This window comes from Myotis myotis, unplaced genomic scaffold (genome assembly GCF_014108235.1).
Source record: "Myotis myotis isolate mMyoMyo1 unplaced genomic scaffold, mMyoMyo1.p scaffold_m19_p_15, whole genome shotgun sequence".
Taxonomy (NCBI): domain Eukaryota; kingdom Metazoa; phylum Chordata; class Mammalia; order Chiroptera; family Vespertilionidae; genus Myotis; species Myotis myotis.
The window spans coordinates 20,034,136-20,050,129 of record NW_023416319.1 but is presented as its reverse complement, the minus strand read 5'-3'; the positions used below and the strand labels follow the sequence as shown (position 1 = coordinate 20,050,129).

The window sequence follows — 15,994 nt, the reverse complement described above, 5'->3', positions numbered from 1 at the left end:
TAGGGCAAAGGCTTGGAGAGAATGTAAAAAGTATCCCTTTTCAACTAAAACTGGGCATCTGACTGGCTGAAGCTTGGCGCTTAGCACCTGGACTCTTCTCACAGGCAACTTCTAGATCTGAGCTCAGAGGAGAATCCGGTTCAGGGAAGGACCAACAAGTTAGGGCTCGGGAGGCAGGCGAGTGTCCTGGCGAAGTGCTCGGCCCCTGGGCTCACACGGCCTGGGCCGAAGCTCTGGGATCTGCCCCTTTGTGTCTGCAGGACCTTTGGAAACTACCAACTGCCCTGAGCTTCCACTACAGCATCTTCCTCCCAGGCCTGTGTACGAGCAGGGTACACAGGGTTAGTGCGGCAGGGGATGTGCGGACAAAGGGAAACCTGGGCAGGAGTGACAGTAACTGGTCTCAGTGTGCACCAATGCTCAGGGAGAGGGGAGCACAGGGTAAGGTGCTTTGGGATCAGAAAGGCCTGGAAACAAACCCCACCGGGCTCTGCCACTAGTTTGGACAACCTGAGCCTGAATTTTTAAAACTGAATTTATTGGGATGACATTGGTTAAACATGTCAGATTTTTTAAAAATGCTCCTACTGTGCAGAGAGTTTTTTAAAATATAATTTTTACTGATTTCAGAGAGGGAGAGGGAGATAGATAGAAACATCAATGATGAGAATCATCGATCAGCTAACTTTTGCACACCCCCTACTGAGGATCAAGCCCGCAACCTGGGCATGTGCCCTTGACCAGAATCAAACACGGGACCTTTCAGTCCACAGGCCGACGCTCTATTCACTGAGCCAAACCAGCTAAGGCTGTGCAGAGATTTTGATAATCAGATGATATATATATAATAAAGTGTGCAGTGTCAGTTCCAAGCCCCCATCTGTGACTAATGTTTATTTTTAAATATTTTTATTGATTTTTAGAGAGAGAAGAAGGGAGAGGGAGAGAGAAACATCAATATGAGAGTGAAATATCAGTTGGTTGTCTCCTACATGGCTCCCCACTGGGGATCGAGCCCAAAACCCTGGCATGTGCCTTGACTGGGAGTTGAACCAGTGACCTCTCTCAGTGCTTGGAACAATACTCAACCAGCTGAGCCACAGTGGCCAGGGCTGTGATTAATTTTTATTTTTTAAATATATATATTTTTTATTTCAGAGAGGAAGGGAGAGGGAGGGAAAGACAGAAACATCAATGATGAGAGAGAATCATTGATCGGCTGCCTTCTGCACACCCCACAATAGGGATCAAGCCCGCAACCCAGGCATGTGCCCTGACCAGGAATCGAACCACGATCTCCTGGTTCATAGGTCGATGCTCAACCACTGAGCCACGCCGGCCGGGCTGTGATTAATTTTTAGAAACAACAAATGGGTTAATATTCATGAGGACACATAACAGGAAATTCAAGAAAACTAAGTATAGGCAGTTCTGGTAGTTTTATTCCTCATAAACACCTGTTTCTACAGTACCATTCAAAGAATAAATAGAGGCACACGGCTATAATTTCCACCATAATCTGCTATTGAGGAGACATTCAGTGTGAGGATAAAGGGGTGGAGTGGGGTGGGGTGGGGTGTGTTCGGGTCACAGGGTAACTGGAGGCCTCTGTGAAGAACTGTGTAGGGACCCTATCAATCAAGATCTGATCCCCAGGCCTGATGGCCAAGGCTTGTGGTGGAAGAGTTACAGTGAACCAAATGCAAGGAGCCAAATGCTCAGTTAGTTCATCAGGGTTCTCCAGTTCTACCTAAACCATTGGTCCACTGGGAAGGAGCAATGTCAGCTCTAAGGATTCAGCTCACTCCATGGTAGGACCTGATATGGCCCAGAGAGGTCTGCCCTTTGCCCTGAAGTATGTAATAAATACAAGTTATAAAATAACTGTTTACATCAGTCTCTTTCTTGACTATCCCATAAAGGAATCCTGTCCCATGTCTAATGAAGGAGAGAGGCACAAATAGGGAGTATCTGCTAGAATTCAGGTAAGCAAGACAGCTTGTAAAGTCAGGGAAAGGGAAATAGCACTGTTACCTAATCCTTCACAGGGGGATATATTTGGATCACCTCCTCCCCTCCCCAATACAAGCAGAATGAAGAGATTCTGCATCACTTAGCAGAAAAGGAAGTACAAGGCAGCGCAGGTCTGCACTGGGTAACCCAGGGTGTTAGGGACAGAGAGTACCAACAGCGAGACAAGGAAAAGACAGAACTGGTAACCACTCTGCAGGGCCTGGGCCATAGTCATCAGAACTTCTCTGTGGTCACATCCCTGCCTGGCAGGTGATGTGGCACAGCACACAGTCATGCCATCTCCTCTCACATCTGGTTCACTTATTCACCTCGACTGAACAGCAGGGCATCTGCTTTACCCAGTACTTGTCAGCTGGTGCACAAAGCGCCCATCAGGCGGTGAGGTTCCTGGCTGACTTGGAGGCGCTCTGGGCTCGCTGTACGACCGCGGAACACTTCTCACGCCGCAGCAGCTTGTTGTTCTCGAACAGGCCTTCGTTGCGGGGTATCCCGTGGGACCCGTCGGGGAACGTCAGCAGGCCTTTGAGGGAGAAAGGAAATATGGGAGTGACAGTGGCATTAATGATTCAGGGAACAGCTTGACAGGTAGAGGCTGAGGAAAAGAAAACCTCACAGCCTTCTCAGGAGGACTCTGGCAGTAAGTTCGACGAACAGGCAGGCGTTAGGGCGCTGTCATATGGATTAAAGAGAACAAGGTATACGTCCACCCATATTGTGCTCACCTAAGTCTCCCCTCCTGCTGGGCTGCAACTTACCAAAGCCATCTACTCTGCCATTTTTAAATTCCCCCTCAAAGGTCATGTTATCGTGTCGAATGAAGACTCCGACGCCATTAAACTTGCCCTGGGCAAACTCCCCCTCATACCTGCAGAAACACAAGATATTAGCCTTTGGTGGGGTAGTGAGCTGTCCAGGTTAACTCTTACAAGCAGCTACCAATATGTGTTATTTATTAATGCCAAGGAGCAAAGCTGACTCCACTTACCTCAGAGCTCTACCCACCCCAGTCTCCTTCAGCAGAGGAGGGTCAGAGAGTATGTATGTGAGGCCCTAATCTCAAGGAAATAACAGAGCAGTGGGGGGAGGGAGGTCACTCACCTCTTGCCATTTCAAACTTTAGATCTATGAAAAACAAATGCTACTCCTTGCCTATTTTCAGAGGGCCTAGAACAAGCTCTTGTTTGACCAGATATTTATTACTATCATTTTTAGATCAGATTCTCCCTAGTTTAAGGCTGAGAAAAGAATGAACCAGTACCCACCTTGAGCCATCTGAGAAGGTCAGTACCCCAAAGCCACAGAAGAGCCCATTCTCAAAATGACCCAGGTAGGTGCCACCATCTGCAAACATCAGTTGACCAAAACCATGTCTGCGGCCTGAGCAAAGAGAAGGACAGATGTCAGGTTGGGATGGGGCAGCTTCCGGGTCCCCTCTCACTGTCTAACATCCCTTACCTTCCACACCCGACCCACAAAGGAAAGAAGAGAAGCAGTGACATTATCAGGGAAGAGGACAAATACCCAGAGTCACAACCTGGCTCCCGCGACCTTCCCATCTTAAGTCACAGCCATCAGACTTGGAGCAGGTCTCTCTAAGCATGAAAGATAAGAGAGGACTTAAAAATAGCACATAGTGCCTTATGGTGTGCCGGCACTCTCCTAAGCACTTCGTATATATCATCTTATTTAATCCTCACGAGAGCCTTATGAGGTAGGTATAGTACTACTATTATTTTCATTTGACAGATGTGGAAACCAAGGCAAAAAGAAGCTAAATAATTTGCTCAAGATCCTAGAGCAATTAAGTCATAGAGCGAGAATGCAAACACAGCGGGCAACCTGACCTGACAGCCCTCAACACTTAACTACATTGCCACTCGGAGAAAAATAAAAGCAAAGCACTTCGCACTGTGAAGCTACTGTGCAAACCCATCAGCCTGGCTGGCAACACTGGCTTGAGCTCTGCTACATCAGGAAGGCTGAGCTCACCCACTGCCCTGGCCAGAAAGCCGAGCAAGAGGCAGCTCTTTTGAGGGACAGACTCCAGCAGAGCCTCAGGAAGCCTCTCCTCTCAAGGTCATATTAAAGAGGACAGCAGGTGTTCAGGAGGCAGGAGAAAGGCTGGCGATGTTCAGAGTCAAGGTCACATCCCACCTGCACAATTTCTCCTCTCAAGGCTCAAGAATTCATGAGCTGCAGGCTCTACCATGAAAAGAATGAGGCGCGTGTCTGGAAACAGTGTGAAATGTTCTTCACTGACACAACTGCCTCCTGGGGGCAGCTCCTGGCTTGCTAGGCTTTGCTAGGACTGGACGTGGAGGCTTTTAAGTAGCCACATTGCTTCCAAATGAACATCATTGAACTAATTCCTGTATAGTCTCAGGCTCCCAAGAATTTTACCATTCCTAAGAACAGATACTTGCAAATGTAACAAACTGTCACAGGAAATTCAAGGCAATGAATGTCACTTGCTCTTGAGTGCCTGCCCTAATTTCCTTAAATTCTTAAGGTTCATTGGCATCAAGTCATTGCAATAACTTCTGTATGTTTTGATTTATGGGCACTCAAAACAATTCATTTACTCTGCTAAGTACATTAGCACTTAGGAAAACAATTCCCAAATAATATCGCTAAAAGATAAAAGGGTTAAAACACAATTTAGAAGCAGAAAGATTTAACTTACTTCTAGAGGTTGAATTAACAATAGTATTTTTTAATTTCTTTATTTATAATCCTAAAAGTGAATAAAGGAAAAGCACTATCATGTTAAATCTCGGAGTAAGACCTGAAGATGAATAAAGTTGGCTTATTTATCCTGAAGTATTATCCTTCCGCCAAATGTTCATCACTGGGTACCCCAGGGGTCCTCTCACCCTCCTTCCACTCGCCACGATACTCCTCCCCACTGGAGTAGGTGAAGGAACCTTTTGTCAAGGTCATGGTGACAGCTTACAGAAGGATGAAAACTGCAGGACACAAGCAGAGGAGAAGCAGGGTCACAGGACGGCTGGAGGAAAGGCCTGCAAAGCAACTCTGTGGATACATTCTAAAGGCTACCAGCTCAGGCAGTGTACGCTACCTTGAGTACACTTAACAAAACTACCCACTCTCCAACCATCGCCATCACCGCCTCCGCCCCAGCACTTAATCCTCCTCCTTGTCTTTAAAGTTTTCAGCCAGTTCCAACTTTCTATGACCTGAGATAGAAATTTAGGATTAATCTACAAATACTTTACTGATACCTGCTATACACTTAATGTGTAAATTGCAGTCTCTTTCCTCAATATAAGTTTAAAATCTAGTTGATAAGACTAACAATGAAAACATTGAATAATATGAGAAATAATACAATTAACTGCCAAGTTGGATGGCAGAGATTAACAGAGACAAGAGGTGGGCAGAATTTAAAACAAGCAGTGAAGAGGTCAAAGGGCAATTCCAGACTGAGAAGACATGGGGAATGAAAGCATAAAGAGTAAGGAGAACACAAGATGTTCAGGAGGAAAATAAGAAGCTGGGTCTCCTAGAGTTGAAGGCATGTTTAGGGAGTAATAGGAAATAAATTTTTCAGCCTAAACCTTAAATTTGAAAAGAACCTCTAAGATGTAATCCAAACTCCCTCACTTTATCGTTGGAGAAACAGAAGCCCGGGGAGTCAAAAGCTAGTCGGTGACCAAGCTGGAACTAGTGCGCAGGCCTCCCTGACTGCCAGTTCTTTCCCAGGCCCTATGCGCTCTGCCTCTAGGGTCAGGCGAGTGGAAGGAGACCTTTGTCACTTAGGCAGAAGAGTTTATAGCTGATGAGGTGGGTAAAGAGACAGCTTCAGTGGGTGGGAGGGTCGGACAGGGATGTAACATGATAAAAGCAAAGTTTAAGGAAAATGAAATTGGATCAGGAAGCAGAATGGACTCGGGCAGCAACAACCTACAGCCAGAGAAGCTGGCGAGGCAGGAGATGTGATAATTCAGTAGATTGTGAAAATGAGCACAAAGCACCCCCTCCACTCAGATCCTCCCATGAAGGGACAGTTTGTTTATCCCTCCGCCCACTGGATACGGGTGGGTTATATAACCACTGGAACGTCAGCAAAGGTGATGTAGCTGAGGTTGAAGAGCACTCTTGCCCTCTTGCCCTCTTGCTGCACTTGGAACTGTTTTGTCCGCAGATGAAAAAGTCCAGGCTAGTCTGCTGGCTGACGAGAGGCCACCTGGAGCAGCTGTCTCAGCTGCCCACAGAAGCCTTGGTGAGCTCAGGCAAGACCAGAAGAGAGCGCAGCCCCAAATTATTAGCCCACAGTCAGAGACTAAAGGCATGGTTGTTTTAAGCCACTTGTTTTGGGTGATGCATTACTCAGCAAAAGCTACCTGATACACCCAGATATGAGATCATAAGGCCTGAGCGAGGGGGATAACAGGGCAATGGGAGCAGAAGAGAGAACTATGACAGATATATCATAGAAAAAACAACCACTACCATCACCCAATAACATTTGAAGACTGGCTCGGTATGGCTTCACACATCTTGGTAAAATAATGTTTTTATTCAAGGATATACTATAAAAGGGATTTAAGATACCCAAACTATCATTAAATATAAATAGAGAAAAATAAAATCATTTGACATATTTAAAAAAATGAAATCCCTATTTCCTTTTTAAATCCCCTAGGTCTTTTTTTACTCACCCCTTCTCCAGAATGAAATAATATAATGTTTTCTCAAGTGGCTGTAACTATGCATAGTCCTAGGCTCACACCCAGATCTACTGAGTCAGATTCTGTACAGTGAGAGCCTGGGAATCTGCAGTGTTAACAAGCACATCATTAGAATCTTACACACCTGAAAGTTTGTGGATTATTACTCCAATAAATGGAAATACTGTGTGTGAAGAGCTCTCCGCTGTATAAATCACCATTGAAAGGTCCTCTGTTATTAATAATTAATCTGGAGTCTGACCCTTAGGCACCTGACTGATTCCAACAGGACAAGTGCACCTCTTGTTCCCAGCACTAAGGTCAGACCCTGGAGGACAATTTTTTTTTTTAAATCCCTGGGGGCCTGGTGCCAACTGCTAGCTTCCCTTCAGGTCCCAGAGAAGCCCAAATCACAACAATGTTAAGGGTTGTAATGATGTCTCCATTGTGGAAAATCAAGGGGGTACAAAGAGTAGGTTCCATAGTACAAGGAAATCTGGCATATTTTATTTTTTAAAAATGGTGCTTCAAATGTTCAACTAAAACAAGGCGTACATTGTTTTCTCCAAATGGTGGTGGTGGACAGTGCTGAGTTATTTATACTCCACGTCAGTCTCTAAACCTCAGTCTCCTCCTCTATGAAGTGGAGATTATCTACTTCACAGAGTTAGCATGCAGATTAAATGAAATAACATTTATGAAAGTACCTAGAACACTGGCTACCTGTGTCCTTTAAATGTTGTTCTTCTCCTCCTTCAAAGAGACACCTATACTCACACACTTACTACAATGGAAATCCCTAAAGTCTCAGTATAAAAATGCTACCAACATAATTTAAATAGCATTTTTTGGGGGGTGGGGGGTCAGCAGTTTTGACTAATGAGGTAAATACTAAGTAGAGGAAAATGCAAATGACAGTTGCCACCCATCTGTTCTTTATCAACACCCTATAAGATATTTTAATTTTGGCCTATGTCATAATAATTTTTGATACAGATGCCAGATGCCCAGAAATGGTCTGATGTGAAATCAGCTTCGCCTGAACAGAGCAGGGCCCAGTCACATCTTCTAGGCCTGGCTCTGCCTCAGATCCCCAGTTTCATCCCAGCTATGAGGATAGATGAGTTCTGAGACCCGCTGTGGTCTCACCCAAACATGGAGGAACATTCATTTCTACCCCCATAATGAAGGCCAGCTTTGTGGAGGCACTTCTAGAAATGTTTGGGAGTCAATCTCATAGGTCCATCAATCAGGGGCTTTCTCACGTTTTAGTTACTCAAAAACTCCATGCCCAGGGTCTTTCACATAATAGAAGGCAGCCTGAGAAAAGGATCATTTTCTTCTTAAAGCCCCTCAAAACCTGTGGGGCTATTTTTTCAGAGAGGTGGTGCCTTCTCTGTCCCATCAATGTTCCACAAGGTCAGCATCCAATTTCAGGTGCACAATTCTCTTATGTCACCCCAGCATCAGAGTGAGCTTGGAGTGGAGGTCAACATGACTCCATTGCAACTACAACATTAATGAGAGGAAGAGAAACGTTTTCCATCAAAACTGCTGGGCATTGAGTTAGCTACAGGCTATCTTCAGCTGCTTCCCAGAACAAATTAAGTCAGAGTGATGGTAGTGGTTGTTCTTTCCTATGACATATCTGTCAAATTTCCATTCCTAAAAATCAGAATATGGTACAAATCTGAACTATCTCATTCCTTCTAAACAATTCAGAATTAGAAAGGATATCTCTTCTACTAAATCTTACGACTAAACAACCATTCCAAAATATAAACACAAAATGATTATTTATACAGAAGATACGGGGATTTCCTTTAAATGTTAGGCAGCAGTTAACTTGTCTTCACTCAAAACTTTGGAAGGCGTTATTGCAGTGCAATCTGAGGAATCAGACTGACTACAGAGGGACTCAGGGGGAGCAGCCTCTTGTTTACTTTCTCTTAAGGCCCATGAAACTCCCAGATAGTGGCATCCCAGCTTGTCTCAGAGGGACCAGTAAAGGTCTCTGAAAGAAAGGGGGCATCATCTCTCAACTTAACCCTGCCACCATCCTCTCCCACTGCTTTCAAAAGTGCATACTATACTACAAATTTCCATTCCTTTTTTATCTAGGAACATAGAGCAAACTCCCTTCAATAGTTACTTTTCAAAATAAAGTCCATAGCCAAAACACAATCAGAAGTGCTAATTAGAGGGAACACATATTGACTCCATGGGACTAAGGCCATGGTTAAACACATTTAACTGGAAATTTCTACTTATGTCCAAATAATTGATATTGTCACTGCCTGGGTCAGTGTCAGGATGTTCATTTAGCATTTCTGTAATTAGACATGCTAAGTAATACTCAGCTGCATAGCCACTGACCCAGAAAAAAATTTCACCAGTTAACATGGTCATTGAGACAAATCTAGTTTAATAAAGTATAGTCAATGGTAATGAAGACTGAAAACCCAATCTATATATATAAAAACCCAGCGACCAGAACAGTGAAACAACCAGAATGACCAGTGGCTATGATGCGCACTGCGGCAGCCAACCAGCCTGATCTGGGCCCCGATCGGCGCCTCTCCCCCTCCCCACTGGCCCGGCCTGATGGGCCCCCATTGGGGCAGGTCGGATGGACCCCACCTGTGCATGAAGTCATGCACCAGGCCTCTAGACCATCCTATCTAATAATAGACAAACATGGTAATTGACCATACCTTCACTACACCTCCCATTTGCTAATCAGCACGATATGCAAATTAACCACCAACAAAGATGGCGGCTAATTTGCATACTGCAGGCAGGGCAGGACAGCAGGAGCTGCCAGTGGGAGCTGCCATCCAGGCCCCCGTGTGCAACCCCAGAAGCCGCCTGCCTGCCGCCCGTGATCGGATTCGATCCCGGGTCACAGGCTGGCCCCAGAAGCCCCAGAAGCCCCAGAAGCCACCTGATATGGCAGTAACTCTATCAGTAAGCACTCTGAAAGTCAGTGGCATAAATGAACCAATTAAAAGACAGATTATGAGGGTGAATCAAAAACAAAACCCACTTTAAATATAAAGACACATATAGATTAAAAGTATATGAATTAAGCTTCAGCCTGTTTTGCTCAGTGGATAGAGCATTAATCCATGAACTAAAGGGTCCCAGGTTCAATTCCAGTCAAGGGCATGTACCTCAGTTGCTGGCTTGATCCCCAGTCCCTATCAGAGCATGTGCAGGAGGCAACCAATCAATGTGTCTCTCCCTTTCCCTTCACTCTCTCTAAACTTCAATGGAAAAATATCCTTGGGTGAAGATTAACAAAAACAAAATAAATGGATTAAGTAACATTAAAGAGATTATAAAAAAATATATTCCAAATTTTTTTAGTTGTATAATGGTTATGTTTAAATTATTAACACCTAAGAAATTGGGTGAAGGGTACATATAATATGCTGTAGTATTTTATAGGTTTTTTTTTTTACATGTATGAGATTATTTCAAATTAAAATATTAAAAAATTAAAAAAATAATGAAATATTAATTGGAATGTATCTGCATTACATGAAAAATTTCCTAATTGCTTCTAGCATAATTTATTAAGTTGTGCTAAAATTTACAAGGGTTCAATTAAAAAATATCTTAATTCTAATGATGTAATAGAAAATATGTAATAGTGCAGTTATAAGCACTTATCTGAAAATAAAAATTTAAAGAAGTGAATTTAAAGAAGGGATTAGCCAAAGAGAATATATGCACAACCCATGGACACAGACAACAGTATGGTGATGCCAGAGAGAAGTGGGGGGCAAGAGCTGGGTAGAGGGGGCAAAGGGGGGAAATAGGGACATCCTATATCCTATCTAATAAAAGAGAAACATGGTAATTAGCGTACATCCGCTACCCTTCCCATTGGCTAATCAGCGAGATATGCAAATTAACTGCCAGCCAAGATGGCGGCCGACAGCCAGGCAGCTTGAAGCTAACATGAGGCTTGCTTGCTTCAGTGACGGAGGAAACCAATGTTCCCCGCACGCCTTGCCAGCCTCTGAGCTTGCAGTTTGAAACGTTACAAATATAGAAGCTAAACAAAACCCCAGAAACCTGTTTTCAGCCAGCCGGGATCTCAGAGCTGGAGTTGATACAGTGTTTCAATTATAGAACCCAAACAAACCAGATACCTGCTTTCAGCAGCAGAGGCCTCAGAGCTGGAGCCAGAGCTAACTAAAGCTGGCCCAGAATTAAAAAAAAGGAAAAAAAGGAGCAGTTGGGAGCTTCAGCCTGAAAACAGCCCTCAGCCCCTCACCCAGGCTGGCCAGGCACCCCAGTGGGGACCCCCACACTGAAGGGTGTGTGACCAGCTGCAAACAGCCATCATCCCCTCACCCAGGCTGGCCAGGCACCTCAGTGGGGACCCCCACCCTGAAGGGTGTGTGACCAGCTGTAAACAGCCATCATCCCCTCACCCAGGCTGGCCAGGCACCTCAGTGGGGACCCCCACCCTGAAGCGTGTGTGACCAGCTGCAAACAGCCATCATCCCCTCACCCAGGCTGGCCAGGCACCCCAGTGGGGACCCCCACCCTGATCCAGGACACCCTTCAGGGCAAACCAGCCGGCCCCCACCCGTGCACCAGGTCTCTATCCTATATAGTAAAAGGGTAATATGCCTCCCAGCATCGGGATCAGTGGAGCCGCGAGGCCTCCCAGCACCGGGATCAGTGGAGCTGAGAGGCCTCCCGGCACCGGGATCAGTGTGACAGGGGGCAGTGCTCAAACCTCCTGATCGCCCTGCGGCTCTGTGTGTGACGGGGGGCGGGGCCACAACCTTCCTATCCGCCCTGCTCTGTTCATGACAGGGGAAGGCGCCCCAACCCCCTGATCGGCCCTGTTCTGTGGGTGATAGAGGGCGACGCCCCACCCGCCCCCCACGGGCCCTGCTCTGTGTGTGACGGGGTAGAGCCATAACCTCCCCATCGGCCCTGCCCTGAGTGTGACAGTGGTGGCGCCCCAACCCCCTGATCGGCTCTGCTCTGTGGGTGATAGAGGGCAGCTCCCCAACCGCCCCCCACGGGCCCTGCTCTGTGTGTGACGGGGTAGAGCCATAACCTCCCCATCGGCCCTGCCCTGAGTGTGACAGGGTGCAGGGCCCAAACCCCTGATCCGCCCTGCTCTGTGTGTGACAGGGGGTGGTGCCCCAACTCCCCTATCGGCCCTACTCTGTGACAGGGGGGAGCTCCTCAACCCCCTGATTGGCCCTGCTCTGTGCATGACGGGGGGAGCTCCCCAACCCCCAATCGACCCTGCTCTGTGCGTGACAGGGTATGGAGCCCCAACCCCCCTGATGGGCCCTGCTCTGTGAGTGACAGGGGGCAGCGCCCCAACACCCTGATTTGCCCTGCTCTGTGCATGACAGGGGGTGGCGCCGCAACCTCCCCATTGACCCTGCCTTGAGTGTGACAGGGGGCAGTGCCCGAACTCCCCAATCAGCCCTGCTCTGAGCCCAACCAGGGGCTGCACCTAGGGATTGGGCCTGCCCTCTCCCACCCGGGAGCAGGCCTAAGCCAGCAGGTCGTTATCTCCTGAGGGGTCCCAGACTGCGAGAGGGCACAGGCTGGACTGGGGACTCCCCCCTCCCCCCCGAGTGCACAAATTTTTGTGCACTGGGCCTCTAGTATATATATAAAAGCCTAAGCGACCGAATGACCAGTCGACTAAATGACCGGTTGCTATGACGCACACTGACCACCAGGGGGCATATGCTCAACACAGGAGCTGCTCCCTGGTGGTATGTGCGCTCCCACAACCAACCTCCTGTGGCCAGCCAACCTCCTGTGGTCCCCCCACCGACCAGCCAACCAACCTTCCAATGTCCCTCCCCCCGCCAGCCAACCTCCCACGGTCCCTCCCCCCTCCCACCCCTCCCGCTCCCCCCCCCCCCCCGCCACCATGGCCAACCTCCCTCTGTCCCTCCCCCTGGCCCACCAACCTCTGGATGGGCCCCAATCACTGGCCAGGCCGAGGGACCCCACCTGTGCACAAATTCATGCACCAGGCCTCTAGTACTTTAATAAGGATGCAAATCAGTATTTGTATCAGTTATTCAAAGAGACTAGATGGCCTACAAATTTAGGCTTCAGCTATACATATGGAATCTAGTCACAAAGTCAAGATAATTCATGCTTCTTCTAAGCAGATACTCATTCTTTGTTCTTTGGCTGGATGGGTTGCAAAGAATCAATCCAAACATTTATCTAAAAGGAAAATGACTCTTTGTCCCTGCAAACCAATATACTATTAGTCTGCACAAGAGTTTATATCCCTGCTATCTTTCTTTTCTCCTGACTCAGACATTTCCAAATAGAAGTTGAAGACAGGAAAAACCTTTGTTTCCATTCCATTTGTCATTTTTTTTTTAGAAATCAAACTTGTTAAAAAATATTTATGTATTCATAAAAACCTGTGTCCAAATTCAGAGAACTTCTTAAATAAAAAAACTAACATAAAAAGGAATAGATTTTCAGTTTAAGAATATTGTTTGGAGCCCTGGCCGGGTACCTCCGTCGGTTAGAGCATCGTCCGATACACCAAGGTTGCGGGTTCCATCCCCAGTCAGGGTACATACAAGAATTGATCAATGAATGCATAAATAAGTGGAACAACAAACTAATGTCTCTCTCTCTCTCAAATCAATTTTTTAAAAAAGGAATATTATTTGTAGGCAGCAACCTTAAACTACCTACAAATATCTTTAACATTGTCTCTCTCCCAAGCTACCCTCCCCAAAGTAAGATAGTTTTGTCAAAGTTTCTTCAGTTATGAAGACAGCAGTTCTTAGGCCTCTAGAATCCTAAACAGAAGAAAATGAAGGATTTGATCAACAAAGAAGAAACCTAGAACAAAATGCAAACGTTCTTTTTAAAGTGTTTTAAGTGAGCATAAAATAACTTTTTATTGTAAGTCAAGTCTCTTTTCCTATAAGTCTCCCTTCCACTCGAAAGGTAAATAGATGTATGGCTACTAGGTAAAGTTTTTATTTAGGAAGACTGTGGGATGGTTACATTGAAGAACCTGGAAAGAAAATCCTAATACCAGAAATTAGGTAAAAAAAGGAAAAAAAAAGAAGAAAAAGAAAGAGACGACTCTGGGGTGACGGGGACTGCCAGGATATTCCTGTTTCGTGAATGAGGAAATGAACGGTCCGGTTCTAATATAGCCCATTTCTCCTGCTGGTACGAAGCAGTTTGGAACGCTAGGCTGCAGGGACGCGACCCTAAACTCGCTGAGGCATCCGTGTCTCCAACCCGTTGGTGCGGGCGGCTCTCCACCACAGTGTGAGCGAGGCGGGCCCCAGGCAAACAAAGCCGTCGGTGGCAAAAGACAACATGTCCACGTCCACCTCCCCTTTCCCTCCGCCACCCGTCCTCACGTTCCACACTGCTCCTGCCCTCCACCCCGGGGCTGCTCGGCCCCTCGGGTCTGGCATCCCCGCCCACCCCGCTCGCTAACCCGGTGCCGGGGCTCTCCCAGGCCTCGGGCCCCAGCGGTGCAAACGGGCGGCCGAGTTTGGGACCCTGGGGCAGCCGCCCTCCGGTCAGCACGTCGGGCTTGGAGCCATGCTCCCCACCCCTGTCATCTCGGGCTGGGCTCCTCAGTCCCTTCCTCACCGCCACACTCTCCCGGCCCCCTCCCACCCGCGCTGCCAGCCAACCTGGGCTCCGCCTTTTGGGATGACCGCTACGCCCGGCGCGGGGTTCGAGCGGCCGGCCGGCCTTCCGCTCCCCCGGGCTCGCCCCTGCCACCTGCCTCTCCGCCACCTCCACCAGCGCCTGCCCCTGCTGACGCCGCCATCCCCGGCAGCCGCACTGGCCGGAATGCCCGCTGCCCATTGGCTGTTACCTAAGCAACCGGGAGCAATGCCACTCCCTATTGGCTCAGGCCGGACTCGGCGCCATCTTTGTGCGGGGCGAAGTGTCAACTATCCGAAAGAGGGACGGGGCTGACCCTAAATTCCACCTCGGCAACCCCGACTGAAAGAGAACTCAGGTCTCGCCCATCCCGGGGCAGCCTAGCCGAAATGTCAACACCGAACCGAACCAAACCGAACCGAACCAAACCAAACCGAACCAAACCAAACCTGCGTCAGATGCAACTGGAGCGGCGCCGGTCCTGCTCCGATCTCAGCAGCTGTCAATGGCCCCTCCGAGGAGTCTCCCGGCAGCTTTGTAAATTGTAAGGCTCTAGAGCGGGCAAACTGTAGTTTAATTAGTGCAACCCTGCGCCAGACACTGTGATATCAAGACACGTTTGCATTCCTTGTAGGGATGTGTGTTGTCGTTGTCATTACCCAGATCCTTTGTGTTTAAAATATGCCAAGTTGGAAGCAAATCAGCCCAAATACCACGCACATCACTGGGTTTATCTCTGTTTATTTACTTGGAATGCAACATGATGCTAGGGTGCTGCCAGGCTGGAAAAGACTCGATCACTGCTCTCAGGGGACTTACTGCTAAGAGTGGCGAAGAAAAGATTCATGCACGTGGGAAAATCCACGACTATATTTAATTATTAAGAGAAGGCAAACTCATGAAGAGAGTAAACAGATTGCCTCTCTGAGTTGGGACTTTTCCTCATCTGTAGGACGGAAAATTATAATAATGATGATGATAAAGGCTGCCTAGGACTTTTTTTTTTTTTTTGAGAATACAATGTCAAAAGCTCAATACTGTGTCTGAGACATTGTAAATGCCCCATAAATGGTAGTTTAAATTGTTTTAAAAAATACTTGAATTCTGTATCTAAATTCCATTTCTGCCACCAACAGTGTGTGGCTTCAAGCAAGCTATGAAGCTCTCTAAGAGCCTATAAAATGAGATTGGACTAGCAGACCTGTAAGATTCAATCCCGCTCCTATACGCAATGTTAAACATGCTAACTGCGGTAATGACTACAGACATAATTACAGTAGTTGAGAGAATGGAGTGTCAAGAAAATAGATCTTATTACATTGGAGAATATGTGTTTAAAAAAATATGAAGAAAAAAGGTTAAATGGATTGTGGTCAATTTATGGAGAGTCCTGAAAAATTAAGGAGGAGATATGGTTTGCAAAATGTAATTTCTTAAATAGGCAAATTCATAGACACAGAATGTAGACTAGAGGTTACCAGAAGTTAAGAGGAAGAAGAAGCTATTGGTTAATGGGTACAGAGTTTTTGTTGGGATGATAAAAAAGTTTTGGGTAGAGATAGTGGTGATGGTTACACCACATTGCGAATATATTTAATGTTACT

The 15,994-nt window shown here is 46.8% G+C and overlaps 1 protein-coding gene across 3 annotated transcripts; it reads right to left on the bottom strand.

Annotated features, from left to right (window-relative positions):
• Window positions 1-1,420: 1,420 nt before the first annotated feature.
• On the bottom strand, window positions 1,421-14,562 carry MORN4 (MORN repeat containing 4). Of its 3 annotated transcripts, XM_036336427.1 has the most exons (6): window positions 14,414-14,562; window positions 4,908-5,000; window positions 3,569-3,626; window positions 3,297-3,411; window positions 2,790-2,899; window positions 1,421-2,554 (listed from the first exon to the last, which is right to left on the bottom strand). In XM_036336427.1, the coding sequence occupies exons 3-6, from the start codon at window positions 3,588-3,590 to the stop codon at window positions 2,406-2,408; spliced, it is 396 nt and encodes a 131-aa protein (XP_036192320.1). In that variant the 5' UTR covers window positions 3,591-3,626; window positions 4,908-5,000; window positions 14,414-14,562; the 3' UTR covers window positions 1,421-2,405. The 3 variants fall into 3 exon arrangements, with proteins under 3 accessions (XP_036192320.1, XP_036192319.1, XP_036192321.1); XM_036336426.1 differs by lacking the exon at window positions 3,569-3,626; XM_036336428.1 differs by lacking the exons at window positions 4,908-5,000; window positions 14,414-14,562 and adding an exon at window positions 4,718-4,735.
• Between the last annotated feature and the right edge of the window lie 1,432 nt (window positions 14,563-15,994).